The sequence below is a fragment of the Rhinolophus ferrumequinum genome, chromosome 5 (genome assembly GCF_004115265.2).
Source record: "Rhinolophus ferrumequinum isolate MPI-CBG mRhiFer1 chromosome 5, mRhiFer1_v1.p, whole genome shotgun sequence".
Lineage (NCBI taxonomy): Eukaryota > Metazoa > Chordata > Mammalia > Chiroptera > Rhinolophidae > Rhinolophus > Rhinolophus ferrumequinum.
Genome location: NC_046288.1, coordinates 58259994 through 58276393, shown reverse-complemented (window position 1 = coordinate 58276393; position 16400 = coordinate 58259994). Strand labels below are relative to the sequence as shown.

Here is a 16400-nt window from a genome sequence, read left to right as displayed (position 1 = left end):
ATGAGACAGTAACTAACTCTTTGTACCTCATTATATGAAATCATCCTTGACACCAAGGCATATAAAGACTAACTTTTACAGGTGGCAGGAACACTTACTTTGGCATTCTTAGGATCCACTGAAAATGAGTTTCCTTCCTCCGAAACATCAACTCACGTTTTACAAATAGCAGAGGAAAGTTTTTGGAAGTAACATAGAATATGAAATAAATTCCTAAGAGAAAGAAGAAAAGGAAGAAATACTGGTTAAAAGGATAGTGTTGTGTTATTGTTACTTATAATTATTTCGTGCTCGCACAAAGTGCATCTGAGCAATTGAATAATTTAAGAGTCCAATTAAGAAATTCATACAACCAGAAATCAGAGATTGCTTAGCAGCCAGAATGAAACCTCCAATAAATACACCAAATGTGCTTTTATGATGTAATCCTGTTAAGAAAAAAAAAAAAGCAGAAAGGTATGTTTTCTGGGTTTTAAATAAACCTGCTATTGTAGTTCATTTCCATCATAACCACCAAGATGTTTTAATTTATACTCAAATTTGATCCTTAAGGGAAATAAGTGTTTTGGGGACAGAGTCTACTTTCTTTTTTTTTTCCCCTCAATAATTTTACAAATCAATCATTATCAAAACTGGCTGCCTGGAGGTTCTTATTACAACAAATGTTCTTGCTGTAATCCTCAAAAGCAGGTATCAAGCTGACTTGAATTCTAATTAGCCTTTAAGCAAGAATAATATTGTATGGCTAATGCATTCATTGTCAAGACACATTAATCAAAATTATTGGTGATGCTTTTAGCAACCAGGCAAATCACCACATATTTTTCAAGCCCTGTTGTACTGTTTTTTTTGGGCAATGAAAATTGGATCTGCTTGGGGATAATAAATATCATGGAAAACATGACTTGGTTTAAGCTGGTATATTAGAGGGTTTTTTTAGACAGGTTAAAAAATGATATCTTTTATTCCTTTAATTGATAATGACTTATAAAAATAAAACAAATGGTATTAAATGAAAAACCAGAGATTTTTCTATGGGCAAGAGCTAATCAGTTAGGACTTTCTGGCCACCCTTCCATTTAACAGATGGTAAGTTCTGGAAGTTTATAGGGAAACATCTGGTAAGCCATTCTGTATGAATGAAGCTCTCTCTTCCTTTTTCACCTTGACTAACAAGTCCATCTCTGAATTTGTTGAGTCCTCTTATCTATACGAAGGGCATCCTTTATGTAAACTTGAAAAAAAAAGTGTTAGGTGAACTGTCCCAATAGCCATTTAAAAGATAAAGGTCATCTGAAATACTTCCTTGCTATGTATTAAAGGTGAGTTTGAAGAAAAATCAGACTCAGATTGTGTTACAAAATTCTAAGACTTAATGAGACTATTGGTGGTCATTGTTAGATTTCAGAAAAAGGTCATGTTCTTAAGGCATTTCCTAGCTTTCCCTGGCCTTTATGTAATAGAGAAGGCCAGGTTTTGTTGCCCTCTTGTTTTATAAAGATAGTAATTGTTTGCATTGTTTGGGGGGATTTTTGTTTTGTTTTGGAGTTTTGGGGGGTACAGAATACACAGAATTTAAGCTATCTCAATAGATTGTTTACATTTTTAAAAAGTAATACCAAATGAGTTGAGCAAAAGTGGCTTCAGTCAAAATCTTATATTTGTGGTATCTTCTTTTAATCTTACAGAGTGAATAGATACCACCTTCTTATAGCTAAATCTGTACGTATTGCCAACTTATGAAAGAAAGCAGAGAGCGAGAGAGCACGCGAAAGAGAGAGAGAGAGAGAGTTCTAATACTGACACTCTAATCAGCAAGGGAACCTTTTGTTTGGTGAGAAAATAGAATATTATTTCAAATATAGTACCTATTAGTTACTGTGACTTATTTTTATTGAGCTTCATACTACAAGATCAAAGTTGTGTTACCGAACTCAAGGGTTCATTTGCCTGCACACATCAAAGCCAATGGAGACAGGAGCAGGAGATTGCAGCAAAGCAAGTAGAGGTTTATTTCAGGAAATGCACGGAACCCAGAAAGACAGGTAAGCTAGTGCTGAAAGACCTGGCTCCCCGATGGCTTGTAGGTTACAGGTATATGGAGCAAAATCACAAGACACCAAGGGTTAGGGGTTCGAAGTCGTGCTGGGAGCTGATTGGTTGGAGGTGAGAGAAGGGTAATGAATCACTTCAGGTCTTGAGGACAGTTCTGAGGGCTTTTCTGGAGTTCCTCTGTTGGTCTCATTGGAAAGTTGCCAGGGCTCAGGAACTGAAACATAGCTTAGATCAAGATGTTATCTTAGCCTGCCGGAGGTCCTGACCACGTGACCATTAGTCAGGTCTGGGCTACTGTCTTCCACTGTCTCAGGGGTTGCTGGTTATCAGGGAAAGGCTAGATCTCTGAAGGGCACATTGAGAGAGAGAGAGAGAGAGAGAGAGAGAGAGAGAGAGAGAGAGAGAGAGAGAGAGAGAGAGAGATTTCTAGAGCTAGGATTTAAAACGAAATAGAATCAAAGTCACAGGGACCCCGGGTTCAGTTGTGGCTGCTGAAATGGTTAGCTACAGTTGGAAAGATCAATGTGAGACCATTAGGCTCATGGTCATGTGGAGATCCACCTTTGATCTCAGCTATAGCTATTCTCCACAGACTTTGTTCTGCATCTTTATGTGCCCTGGTTGTTTAAAGCTTTCATTCAAATTAGCAACGTGTGTGAGATTTTTCAGATGGGTCCGCTCGCCCTTGCAGCTGCTTCCAGCAGTTTACTGCTAGGTCTGCACTGTGCTTCCTCCTGAATTCATAGCATCTCTAGTGCCCAACCTGAGTCCCAGTTTAGTTTTCAAAACTACAGCTACTTGATTATTCATCTTTTCTACCAGCTCAACACAGGGAAATGTGTTACAGTCTTGGTTTTGAAATCTAGGTTATAAACTTATTGGTGGTGAGCTATGTAATTAATGTTAACTATAAACAAAAGACAAAACTCATGAAACAACTCAGGAAGAAATCAGATACAATATCCGGGACAAGACCAGCAAATTTAACCAAATTTTTCTTCATTTTGAGATTTGATGCTGCATTAGTGCCATATTACAATAGCACTAACAGGGCTGAGATTTCTCTGTCTCTGACAACCATTTAAATCACTGGTTAACATGTGGTTTGTGTAGCAAAATATGGTGCCGGCTATATTTTAGCGATTAACATTTTGGATTATGTTAAGGGTTCTGATAAATAGTGTTGTATATATTTTATCTACAGGCTTTCGTTAAATCATAGCTTTGTGTTTAAGAGTTAAACGTGATATTGTTTATATTTTTCTATGTTTGTCCCAAGGGTAGATCTAGTTGGACGTTTCCAGACCAGTGAAAACAATACAAAAACAACAACAGATTAAACCTGGATTCAATTGTTATAGCCATGATAGAGGAACAGAAAATTTGAGATGCTTCTTCCTCTCTGTTTTTTTTTTGCCCCATCTTCCTCCTGTCTCCACCCCCTGCACTCCTCTACTATTCTTCTCCTCCTTCTTTTTACTTTTCTCTCTTTCTGTAGTTAGGCACTAACTTTGCAAGCAGTGGCATTTTAAGATCGGTCAGTTGGTTGCCATCATTCTTTTAATTCCCTTCCACACACAATCAGCAGCACCAATATGAATAGAATCCCAATTGACTTTGTGATTTTGTTCTCACTGATAACAAAAGTGAACACTTAAAATGCTACCTCACTAGAAATGGTGAGTAAATAGATAGATGGAGGAAAATTTAGACTATATATATAAAATGAGAGAAAAGTGTGTGTGTGTGGGTGTGTGTGTGTATGTATGAAACTTGAGAGAAAAAAAGTGGCTCTGAAGTATTAATAATTAGTGCTCTTCGTAATGTATGCTATTCATTGGTGCCCCGGTGTTCATGATAAACCAGTGCTTACAGCCTTTGCCTTTTCCTCATTTTTCTTAGACTTTTTTTGTTATCATTAAAAAAAAAATCAATGAACATATCATAAACTAAAAAGGTTAATATTGCTCCAGAAAATACCGTATTTTATTCTTTTCACGTCAGTTGTGGAACTATTTTATTTTCTGTTTACCTCTGTAAATCCGTGTTTCCCTGAATATGACAGCCAGCATCTGCCCTTTTCAGAGGATCTCTGCCGTATGTTTCCCATGTTATTCCTAAAATAACTCACTGAAATTATAATTTGGATTTTCTAGTTCAGGTAATTTTTTTGTAAAAAAACAAAAAAAAAAAAAGAAAAAAGAAAAAAAGCCTCTAGCTTTAGTTGTTTCTTCATTAAAAGTAATGTAAGAGCTTAATTTCATTGTAGTGCCAGTTTCCTGTATTGGATCTCACTCCCACCTGTCTACTCAGATGAACACATGTGAATAATTTTCAATGTAGCAATCTCCTATTTCTCCTTAATTAAATGAGATTAGATATGTAAAAAACAGCTCTGAGAATCATTTTATAGTTATTCTCCTGTTTATTGCCCTGAAAACTTACATAACCTCATTTTTGTGTTTGTTTTACTCCAAAGAGGATTTCCCCAAATTGTTTTGTGTTTGAATCATGTTTCAGTTGCTTTCCCCTACCTTTCCCTGATCCAGTCTTCCTCTATTGTGGTTCACTGGAATTGTGACTACAGTAGAATAATCACTAGCTTTTTTTTTTAATCACGTTAATATATTATCACATAGAACAATATATTGTCATAGCCTTTCTACTAGACATTTTAGGAGATTGTAGAAATTTTGAACTCTACATCAGCCTTTATCAAAAAGGCAAGTTTTTTTTTTTTAAAGGATTGCATTTATTTAGGAAAATTCAATAGGTATGACTATTTTCTCCTTTCCCTTCCTTAGTCATAGTAAACCTGTCACTTCTCTACAATTTTCGTTTTGCAATCCTAAATGCTCTAGCAATTGGATGTTATATCATAAATTGATGATATAGTCACCTGTGAAAATACAGGGTTACTTCTTAAAAGAAGTTGAAGGGGTATTGGGTATAGCCCCATCCAGGTTGTAAAGAAACAAGAAGTCACCTTTATATTACCAATTAGTTGGGGAGATATAATACTTCTATTACTATTACTACTAATAATAATGATAGCTAACATTTTTGAGCCAATAGATAAAGACAGTGATAATAACAAACATTTATTGTTTACTTACTTTATTCTAGAGACCATGCTAAGTGCTTTGCTTGCATTATCTTATAATAATATGTCTTAACTAAACCACCCCTAACAATGCCAGAATCTTCCATTATTTTGCACCTCTAGATTCCAGCTTGCAAAGCTAGGCTTTAACTCAATTCTGTACCAACCATTCTAAAATATTTTGGTCTCAAAACCCTTTCACACACTTAAAAATGAGGATTGAGAGTTGCTTATGTAGGTTATATTTATTGACATTTCTGTATTAGAAATTAAAACTCAGAAATTAAAAAAAACCATCCTGTGTTAATTAAATAACATGTTTAATGAAATATAGCTGAATCTTCAGTAAGAAAAGTGGCATTTACTTTTTTATTTATTTTTTATTTTTTGCAAATCTCTTTAATGTCTGGCTTAATAGAAAGCTGCTGGATTCTCATACCTGCATTCCATCTGTTGGAATTTGTTGTTTTGGGTTGAAATATATGAAGAAAAACCAGCCTTGTACAGATATGTAATTGGATAAGGGTAGATTATTTTAATAAAGTCTCTCCATAAAATTATAGATATTCTTCTTTGATCCTACCTCAAACTCTACAAGTGGTGGTTTCTTAAAGGTTAGGTGACGTGGAATCTGAAACCATATCAATTAACTTTCCCTTCTCTGCACACTAATAAGGACAAGTGAAAAGGCACTTTGAGAACCTCTGGTATAAGCTTAGGAAGGTGAGAAACTGTTCAACAGACTCAATCAGGACCATGAATCCACACATTTATGCCTTATTTACTTCCACAATTGTCTTTCAAGCCTGAGACGAAAAAAGAGACCAATGATTATTTCCTCCCCATCCTGCGAAGGTATAGAAAGGATGGAGCTAATGTTTCTAAAGTGATTGAAAGTTCTGGAATTAAATAAACATAAAACTGTGACCCTAAAGTTAAGTATGCTATTTTTCTCCTTGAATAAATTGAAATAAATAAATATCATATATGGATATGATGAAAAAAAGTTTCTTCGAGTGGCGGGATAAGGTATAATCATACTCAAAGTCTTTAGAATTAGCCAATATTAATTGTGCTAAATTTGTTGTGGTTGTCAAATGCATTGCTTACTTTATATCTTGAAAAAAAAAATTTCCCCTCAACATTCTGTTTAAAAGAACTTTCTGTGCATTTACTCAGGAGAATTTATGTTCTGTTTTTTAAAAGAAAAAAAAAACCACTTTTGTCTGACCACTGAGATCACAAAGCCTTATTTGTTTGTTTGTGAACTATGAAACTGCATGCTTCGTCTTTTTATAAACTAAGCACTAACATGAATAAGAAATACATTTTTGCAACATTTGCTGTTTTTTCCTCTCTTTTATTAGTATGCTTTAATAGTGCTTCTATTTGCTTTGCTAAACATTAAATCATTTTATTTCTACTTGAAGATATGCAAGAGTCTTGTCTACATATGAACTTTCGACCTATTAACTTGCATTATATTTCCATGACAGTAAGTTATTACTAATGATAGACATTGACTTTAATACAATTTTGTTCTTGAGGGTGGAGATGGAATATTTATATATTTACATATATAATTGTATTGGGAGAAATATCTTACTTGTAAATAAATGTATTCCTTATGATTTTTTTTTGTTTAAAATAACAAGTTAAACTCCTTCACAAGAAGTAGCATAGTCATCATTGCTTTCTATGAATAGAATTGATTTTCATTTTAGACCATTAAGAGATCCACCCAAAATTAGTTGTTCAGATTCTCCTTTCCAATATGTGCGAGGGCATGGGCACAGCTAGAACAGAGTTAGAGAAATTTCACAAATAAACCTAAAGCATTAGTTCCCGTCTACCTTTTCCCCCTTAAACAAGTACCATGAGCATCAGAGCTACAGATAAATCCATTTGTGTTATATATCAATATGATACATTTTGTGGTGGTGATACCAATTTGTTTCCCACCCAATACCCAAGATTTTATACAGCATATTTTAAAAGCTCACTTGTTTCAAAAATATTTGATGACATTTTAACATTTCTTATAAAACATCCTCTCTGTATCTTCCTTCTTACTCAACTCCAAGTATCAAAAAACAAATGTTAAAATATCGCTACCTTAGAAAAAAATCAAATGGATCAACAATATTAGCAACTGCTCTAGAAATAATCCAACAGGGGCTGGGAAAAAAATGAAAAAACAGGAAATATGGGAACAGAACCATTGCATTTCTTGCTTCATTATAGATTTCAGGAAGTTAAGCGCTTACATTTGAGTTCACATTTTTAAAAAGAAAATAAAACTATGGATAGTATAGTCAGGAAAATGTGAACACTGGTCTCAGGTGTTTCCTGACACCAAATAGCAGTGTCTTTTCCAACACTGATTATCCAACTCTGATTCTCTGACATCAACTGTGTGTCCTATAATTCAATCCTACTGTGACACTAACTACTCAGAATTAGCATTAGACTCCACAGATTTAAGGGCTCAGTCCCACAAGACTGCCCTCACTTCAGCCGAAAATCACAAATACTGGGTCCCCTGGTTACCTGCCCTTCTGTCTAACTCAGCTACAAATTCAGGGGTACTCACAACCACCCACTCCTACCCCCACTCAAGTTTGCTAGAACAACTCGTAGAACTCAGGAAAATGCCATACTTACTACTACAGTTTATTATAAAAGATAAAAATGAACAGCCATATAAAGAGGTACACAGGGTGAAGATCAGAAGGGCCTCGAGCACAGTGCCATCTGTCCCCATGGAGTTGGGGTACAATATCCTGCCAGCCCGTGGATGTGTTCACCAACTCCAATCCGCATTGTTTAGGAGGTTTTATGGAGGTTCCATTGTAGGCATGATGCATTCAATTCTTGGCCACTGGTGATTGAACTTAGTCTCCAGCCCCTTTCCCCTCTCTGGAGATGGTGAGAGCAGGGAAGGGCTGGACGTTTTCACCTTCTTATCACAGCCACCATCCTACAGCCATCTAGGGGCCACCAAGAGTCACTTCATTAGCATAAACTCAGGTATGTTTGAAAGGGGCTTGTTAAGAATAACAAAAGATTCTTCTATTACTCTTATCACTTAGGAAATTCCAAGGTCTTTAGGAGCTCTGTGCAAGGAACCAGGAACAAGACCAAATATAGTTTTTACTATACCACAACTGGGTTTCCTCCAGATAGTGAAGAGGTTATGGAGGTATGGCAAAGAGAGAGATTTTTCCTTTCGTGCTGAACATTCTGAATCTTTTCCCTAGCCACGTCCATTATTCAGGTATCTATTGCTGTATACCATATCACCCCCCAAACTGGAGTGGCTTAAAACAAGAATTATCTCACATCTCACAATTTCGGAGGAATAGGAATTTGTGCATAGCTCAGCTGGATACCCCTGGATCGATGTCTCCCGTGAGGATTCAGTCAAGCTGTCAGGCAGGGCTGTGTTCTCACCTGAAGACACTACTCTGGTGGAACATCTGCTCCCAAGTCCACACATGTGGCGGTTGGAAGACCTCGGACCTCACTATGTGGACCTCTTTATTGGGCTGCTCACAGCATGGCAGCTTGCTTTCCCCAAAGCAAATAATCCAAGTGAGAGAGCACAAGAAAGAGCCCCCAAGATGGAAGCCATAATGTTTCTATAACTTAATCTCAGAAGTGGTGTCCCATTACTTCTGCCATATTCTGTTCATTAGATATGAGTCAGTAAATCCAGTCTACACCCAAGCAGAGGGCATTACACAAGGGCGTGAACACCAGGAGGTGGAATCATTTATGCCTATCTTAGAGGCCACCTACCACAGCTGCCCAGGCATAACTGGATTTGGTAAATGGGTAAGAAGCACTGGATTACAGGTGACAAAGGAAATTATAAAGACATCTATGTGGTTGCTTTGCCACTTTTGCCTTCTAAAGTTTCTCCAAAGCTTTGCTCCAACTATTTTCATTGATCAAAACCTAATCTGATTAATTTTATAGTCAGTAGCTGGATCTCAGCAAGAAAACTGTATACAATCAAAGGAGTAAAATCCCAGTAGAAAGAAATCAGTTTACTTACTTATTATCAAGTGAATAATTATCTCATATGCCCATCTTTTTAAAGGGAGAACCAGGTTTCATTGGTCCTCAGGGGGAGCCAGGCTTACCGGGGTTACCAGGAACAAAGGTGAGTGGAGTCTTTTTCCCTTCATTTCTTTCTGAATTTTTTTGTCATGTTTTCAGTCCATTATATTCCAAGAAATGTGGGGTAACTTTACTATTTAGGTGACCATATGTTTTTGCCTCGTAGAAAACTAAAGCAGCCTACCACCCGTTCCTAACACTTCTGATGGGGATACCATATTAAGTAGAGAAATAGGCAATTAATTTTAGAAAGCTTTAGTCAAGACAAACGTGGAATATATTAGTTGTTCTAATTGTCCCCCAAGTTGCTCCTAAATTGATGTGCTGCTGTTAGCTTCCTGGTCATCTGGAAAAGGGGGGAAACTCTGAGGACGTGAGCTAGAACCCATTAGCTCCTGCTCTTTATCGTTGATTTTAGTGTAGACTTGTAAATCAGACATTATTATTATTCCTGCATCACTTCCTAGATGTCAGGGAGTGCTGATGTTATGTAGAATCCTAAGTGCCTCGTCCCAAAAGGCTCCATCCTGAATAACGTCTGTAGAAAGATTCTGTAATGAAAACCATCTCAGGATCTTCCACTTGGCAACCCTAGAGAGAGCGCTAAAAGCACAATCTATATACCACCATATAAAAAAAATTATGTTGCTGTGGATACAGCCAGGCCTGTAGTTCTCTTTTTAACTGCACACTACAACATAAAATGGTACAGTTCTGAGGATGGAACCTGACTCATGACAGACTCATGAATCAAAGAAAGGGCAAAATTAGATCAAACTACATGCTTTTATTTTTAAACCATAGCAGTCTTTGCCTTAATATGTGTTGCATTCACCAGAAATCAGCCAGGATGATTTCCAGGAGCTAGAGAAATGTGTTCATGGTCTGTTCTGACAGAGGAGTCCTCATTCCCACTGGTCAAAAGAAAATAACTCTAATCCTAGTAAATGGAAACTGTGTGGCCTAAGGGGAACTGAGACTCGATCAAATTTAAGCAAAATTGCTGTTTGTTCGAGCAATTTCTTTTTCACATAATGAGCTGTCAGGCTTATTAACAAAATATGAGGAATGCCTGTTTTAGCCTGAACAGATTCACACAAGAAACACACTTTCTGGAATAAAAAGAGAAAGAGAGCAAGAGAATAATGAGCATTCTGTGTTCATATAAGAACTGTTGTACTTACTCAGACTTGCAGCCTCAGAGAAGGAAGGCGCCCTCATGGATAGATACAAATAGTGGAAACCTGGTCAGTCCCACCGACAGCCAGGAATGAACTATACCTCTAAATGTTTGCGGCATTTGGTTTGCTAAACAAGGGAAAATAGAAGAAACACAGGCAGTACAGAGTGGAGTTTATCCCTAAATATCTTTTCTTTAGTTCACTGATTTTAAACTATTCCACAGTTCCCAAATAACCCAGATGGAGAGCCATAAAATCAACATTAATTACTGTTCATGAAGAACCCAGCCTGATTTTGCAGACCAAATAATTTTATAGTAGATACTACTCTGAATTCCCAGTAAAAGTAAAGAATGTGCTGTACCTGTTTTGTATTTTTCACAGGAAGGGATGTGGATAGGAAATTCATTTTATTAATAATATTGTGAAGTTTATTTTCACCTAAATTGCCTATTTAACATGAATTTGGTATCACAACGAAAAAGGTCATGATTATTTAAAAATCTCATCCAGCCAAACACTAGTTTTTTTTTTTCAGTTGTGTCGGCAGTTTGCATTTGTACCACTCAATTCAGATTAAAAAAATAAACTAATCCTGCATTTTTTACCCCCAACATAGTAGAGAAACCATAATGAAGGAAGATGTATAATGGCATCTAAACATCTGTTTCTACACTGCTGTAGCCTCAGCTTTACCTCAGTCCTGGGAGAGACCTACATTAGTGTAAAGAAATGGGGCCTATTCCCAATAATTTAGAATACTTTGAATAATACTGTTTATTCATTAGATCAGTTGTTTTGTTGTTGTTTTTTTGCTTTTGTTTTTGCCAGACATTCTGCTAGTATTTGAGAATAGAGAGTAAATGCAGCAAAAACAGTCTCTACTCTCCTGAAGCTTACATTCCATTATGTGTGAGGGAGGGTGGGAGGAGAGAAAGAAGTAAACAAACAAATAATATAAGTCCAGTGATGATAACCAACTCATTAGGGGCACTGAAATTAAAAAGGGTTTCTAGGCAAAGATATATAGACTCTACTCCTATGTTGTACTAGAGATAAACGATTTTCAAAGGTTTTTGTTTTCCCCTAAAATAAGCTTATGGTTACTATTTTAGAACTCTTCTGTAAAATATTAAGAGGAACACCAAATATGTACTTTTTAAAAATAAGACTTCCATATATAAACAGAAGGGCTTCTGTCTCTAATCTGGAAAATCCCTCTGGAGCGTCTTTTCCATCTCCTGCATCCAATCAAGTCTTTTGCTTTTCTCCCACCTTGTCCATTTTTGCACTCTCTTCCATTCATGCTGGGAAACCCACTGAGTCTTCTTTCATCCTTGCCCAACCCTATCCCACCTCCCCTGTAAAACCACAAAGGCTTCCCAGAGAGGGAACGATACAGATGGAATTTAAAGCCCTACATCACCCATCACAGATCCAATCCTACTTTCTTCTCCTTTTCAAGATGTTCAGTTCCTTCAGTGAGGAGGGTGCCATTCTCATCCATAAACATTCTGTCACCCGTCTGAATTCAGAATCTGTTTGATTATTGAAATTCCACCCATCATGCAGGAAGCCAGACACGCTACTCTGTTCTCAGGGAGTATAAATCAGCACCGTCTTCCTGGAGGGTGATTTGACAAACTTCTAAAATGTTCTTACTTTATGACACAGAAATTCCCCAACTATGAATTTATCCTAAGAAAAGGACCAGTGATGCTCTAAAGATTAACATACGAAAATACTTATACAAAAATTGAAGATTGAGCACAATCCATTTTAAAGACAGCTCTCTTTTTTAAAAGCTTTGTGACTTTGGAAATGTTACTTAACCTTTCTGAGCCTTAGTTTCCTCATCTGTAGACTCTAAATACTAACACGTTTCTCATTGGTTCTGAGAACTGAATAGGATAATGCGTGTAAAGTGGTTTGTGCAGCAGTTCCTGCACTCATTAATAGCATGGTCATAAACAACAAAAATTATAAAATACATCTTCTCATCCTTCAGGACATGGTTCACGTCTCACCTTCAGGGTGCCAGTCTGGATTACTGAAAACCCTATAGGGTTTCCTCTTCTCTCACATATGGCCCTGCATTACTCCTGAATTCTTAATTATTTTGTTCATATGGATTTTATCTAGCTTGTTGGGGGCAGTGACCAGGTTCATACTTCACAGAGATGTGAACAGAAGAAAAAGCTGTAACACCGCTGTGTTTTGTACCATGCTGAGCACTTTATAAGTTATGAGATCAGTTCTACACTTTTCTACATTTTACAAATGAAACTGAGGCTTTCAGAACTTAACTAAGTTGCCCCAAAACAGAGAACTGGTAAATAACAGAGCCAGGGTTAAGACCCAGAATGTGAGATTACAAAGCCTGACAAGTTGAGGCCATTATACAGCTTCAACCACTTCGTCATGCTTCTTCCCTGTAGGACTTAGAAAGTGGCTACAGAACGAAATATGTGTCTATTTCTGATTGGAGGTATTGTGACAGCCCTTATCAAGTCCTTTTAAAGGTCTTCCTATTTACCAACATTGGTATCTGACAGGCATTTACCAACCCAGTTCCTTATCTAGCAAATGGGAATAATACAGTTGATTGAACAATTGTTTTATTAAATGAGATAATTCATGCTGAGATTAATACAGTGCTGGGTACGTGACAAAGAAATGGCAACTCTCCGCTTTCTTTGGTTTTGTTCAACTTCCTTATTAATCTGCCAGCTGTGGGTGAGGGGAGGGGAGGGGGATTGCCATTTACCTGCTTTGCAATGTGTGACAGGGTGAACGAGGGGAGGCAGGGCCTCCTGGAAGAGGTGAGCGAGGGGAGCCTGGAACCCCTGGACAAAAGGTCAGTTATTCTTATGTTGGAAAACAACATTCTTTGGTTTGGGAATGTGTGCCATTTGCTTTGCAAAATGAAAGTAAAATTTAAAAGTTCCTCAACAGATATTAATATAGCCAAAATCACAAATAATTTATTGAAGTAGATACAAATGGGTTCTTTTCAAAAGGGATGTTACAGTTCAACTTTTCCAGGTTTCTCTGTTCTTTTCAATGAACAGATTTAATAACACATCCGACTGTAAAGAGGGCGGTACTGTCATTAACACATTACCACTCACTGGGTATTAAAACACTGAGAAAGTATTGCTATGTGTTGTGTAAGTTTCGGTGGTAACTTGATGGTCACACCTTGAAAACATTAGAGCGAAGGATTTATTTGACTGTTTAATCTTTATTCCTCTAAACTCCTTGTAAACTAATATGGTAACACTTTATTTTAATAACCCATCCTAGAGACACAGGAAATGATTTAGTCTTTGATGAAAAGGAAATCTATGCAAACACTGTTAAGACTAATGAGAATTAGTCACAGAGCTCTTCCTATCCACTGGTGGGAGGGAAATCTTCACTTATAATGGAATGAAAGTTGATAGGGAGACCAGAGAATGAACCAATGATACAGTGTTGACACTTACGCTAAGTGTTTTAATAGCCACCATTACATGGAGCCAGATATTGTGGCAGTTAAATAAAGTGTTTCCATTCTTCGTTGTTCTGAGTCACTGTTAATTTCTTTTTTCTGTTCTTATCTCCTGTGTGTTTTTCTCTTGTTCATCTTCATATGCTCCTATAATAGGGAAAACCAGGTGAATCAGGAGCTAGAGGCCCAAAGGGGTCAAAGGTCAGTAACCGGATAATCATTTTAATGTAACGTGAGGCTTTTAAGAGCTGTGCTCCTTGCTTCTTGCACAGAGAATCATGTTTTAGATTAAAGTCCTTCACACACTGGAACTGCAATAATTTCATCCTTATGATGATATCTCAAACAATTGGTTTGTTTCATCTTGTTCGGTTTGGTGTGTTCTGTGTGCTTCAGACTGTTCTTTAAGAGAAGTTGTATTTCCTATTTCATAAGAATAGTTTCTTTGGAAAAAATTAAGTAATTCACTTAATTTATGAATGATAACATCTTATTTTTCATTTCTTGGCTCTATTTGTGATATATGTTCAAGTTATATTTTGCTTTTAAGTTAGTTGACTCCTTTCATTGCATTAAAATGTCACCCCCAGTTGAAATTCTTTCCTTTTCCATGCTCTCTATGGTATTTACAATTATCTATATACTGTTAGCAGAATGAGGTTATTTAAGATGCTATTAGCTAATAACATGGTAAAATGAACGCAAAATGAGGAAAAGAGCAGAAATTATTAATTCTCCATTTATAGAAATTTTAATTATTATCATCAATGTTGTTAGCATAATGTGGATGGATAAAAACTATAATCCTTTTTCCTGCTTATCTTCGTTGGTCCTTACCCGGGTTATAGGAATATGTAGAAAGCCATATCAAAATGTTTTGAATTCCATTTAGAAAAAGATCTGTATAAATTTGAGGCTGTTTTAAAGGACCTACAAATCTACACAGGTTCAAGTCTTTTCTTCAATGTTCCTGTTTAGATTTCTGAGAATTTTGAGTGTTCTCAGAGTGATGTGTGTACAGTCTGAGGCTTGGACTATTCCTGGTGTCTCTCCAGGTGGGGTAATAACACCATAAATGGAAGTTCGGAGATTTTCTGTATTGCACTGAAAATAAAGAGAAAGCTGAGTTTGCCCTGCCCCGACCTTCAGCCATGCCCACTCGTCCCAGCTAGCTGCTGTCCACTTCAGCACCTTCTGAGTGTTAAAATGCCTGTACCTACAGAAAAACTTTTCCTTCGATTCCAACATCATCAGAAGCAGACTTAGCTGGTGAACTTTTCCTCCTGATTCTCCCTAGAATGAGCTCTCCATTCCTTCCCTGTCTTGATTATTTACACTTTTCTTCTCAGAGGACAGACAGTTGAAGTGGTTAGCTGTTTTTCCCTTTGTCCCAAATCTTTTCTTATAAAGGCAAGAATATGGTTCAATCTGAGAGGTACAAGCATACTTTGGGTGTCATGGAAACCACCTGCTTTTGAAGATCCCTAGTGAGAGAGCTAACATATATATTGTTGTTCCAACATATTTTACTATCTGGAAGGGAATTCTAATTTACTTCAAGGTGCATGTTAAAGAAGCATTTGCAATGTCAGTGGTTATTGTTCTTCCAGTTATTTCCACTTCTGAAGTTTGTATTAAGGGTGATGCTATATAGTATTAAATACATTCTTAGATCTGAGATACTTCTAGACTGCTTGCCCAACTACTAATTAGGTTTTTTTCTTTTTTCACTGGGGAAAGGGTGACCGTGGAGACAAAGGAGACGCTGGAACCCTGGGACCAAGGGTGAGTGTGTCTCTCATGTAAGTTTTTGCCTCCTATAAACCTAGATTTGAAGTATATGTCTATGTGGCTTTTCATAAGGCACCTGACTAACAGTAACAAATAATAGCACTGGAGGTACACTACCATAATTATTGCTGCTACCCCCCCATTTCCTATTATTTTTAATTCTAGTAACCAAGAGCAGTGAGGATATAGATTTAAACACAAAAATTAGCTCACGAGAAGGTCTAAAGAACTCTCAATCTATTTTCCCTCTGCTACATAAGCAACAGGAAGCCCATAGCCATCCAACTAGTATAATTTTTCAGTTAACCCAATTATAAAGAAAACGATGATCCATACTTTCAGAGCCTTTTTGAAACACAGGCAGGGAATTAGGACATGACTAATGGAAATTCATTGGCAGAGCTAGTGAATAGGGCAGACGGCTTAAAAATATATGTATTCTTCTTTGTGTTCCCTATTTGGTTTCACTTTAATGGAATGCTATTCCTGTTGGGAACACCAGACATTTCCAAAAACTGTGTTTTATCTTCTTAAAGAATGAAGAAGCGATGTACGAGTTATAGAAAATGTTAGGGGTTGCTTTAATGAATATGGATAAAGCCAATAAGTGTTTGCAAGTCAACTCAGATTAGCCTACAGTTTATAATTCTCA

At 36.8% G+C, this 16400-nt stretch overlaps 1 protein-coding gene across 1 annotated transcript in view; it reads left to right on the top strand.

The window, feature by feature from the left end:
- COL25A1 (collagen type XXV alpha 1 chain) overlaps positions 1-16400 on the top strand; it is a 433173-nt gene that overhangs the window by 371245 nt on the left and 45528 nt on the right. Inside the window, exons 19-21 of the mRNA XM_033106318.1 lie at positions 9264-9326; positions 13253-13321; positions 15698-15742. Of these exons, the coding sequence (XP_032962209.1) occupies positions 9264-9326; positions 13253-13321; positions 15698-15742 (177 nt within the window). The remainder of the gene's footprint in view (positions 1-9263; positions 9327-13252; positions 13322-15697; positions 15743-16400) is intronic.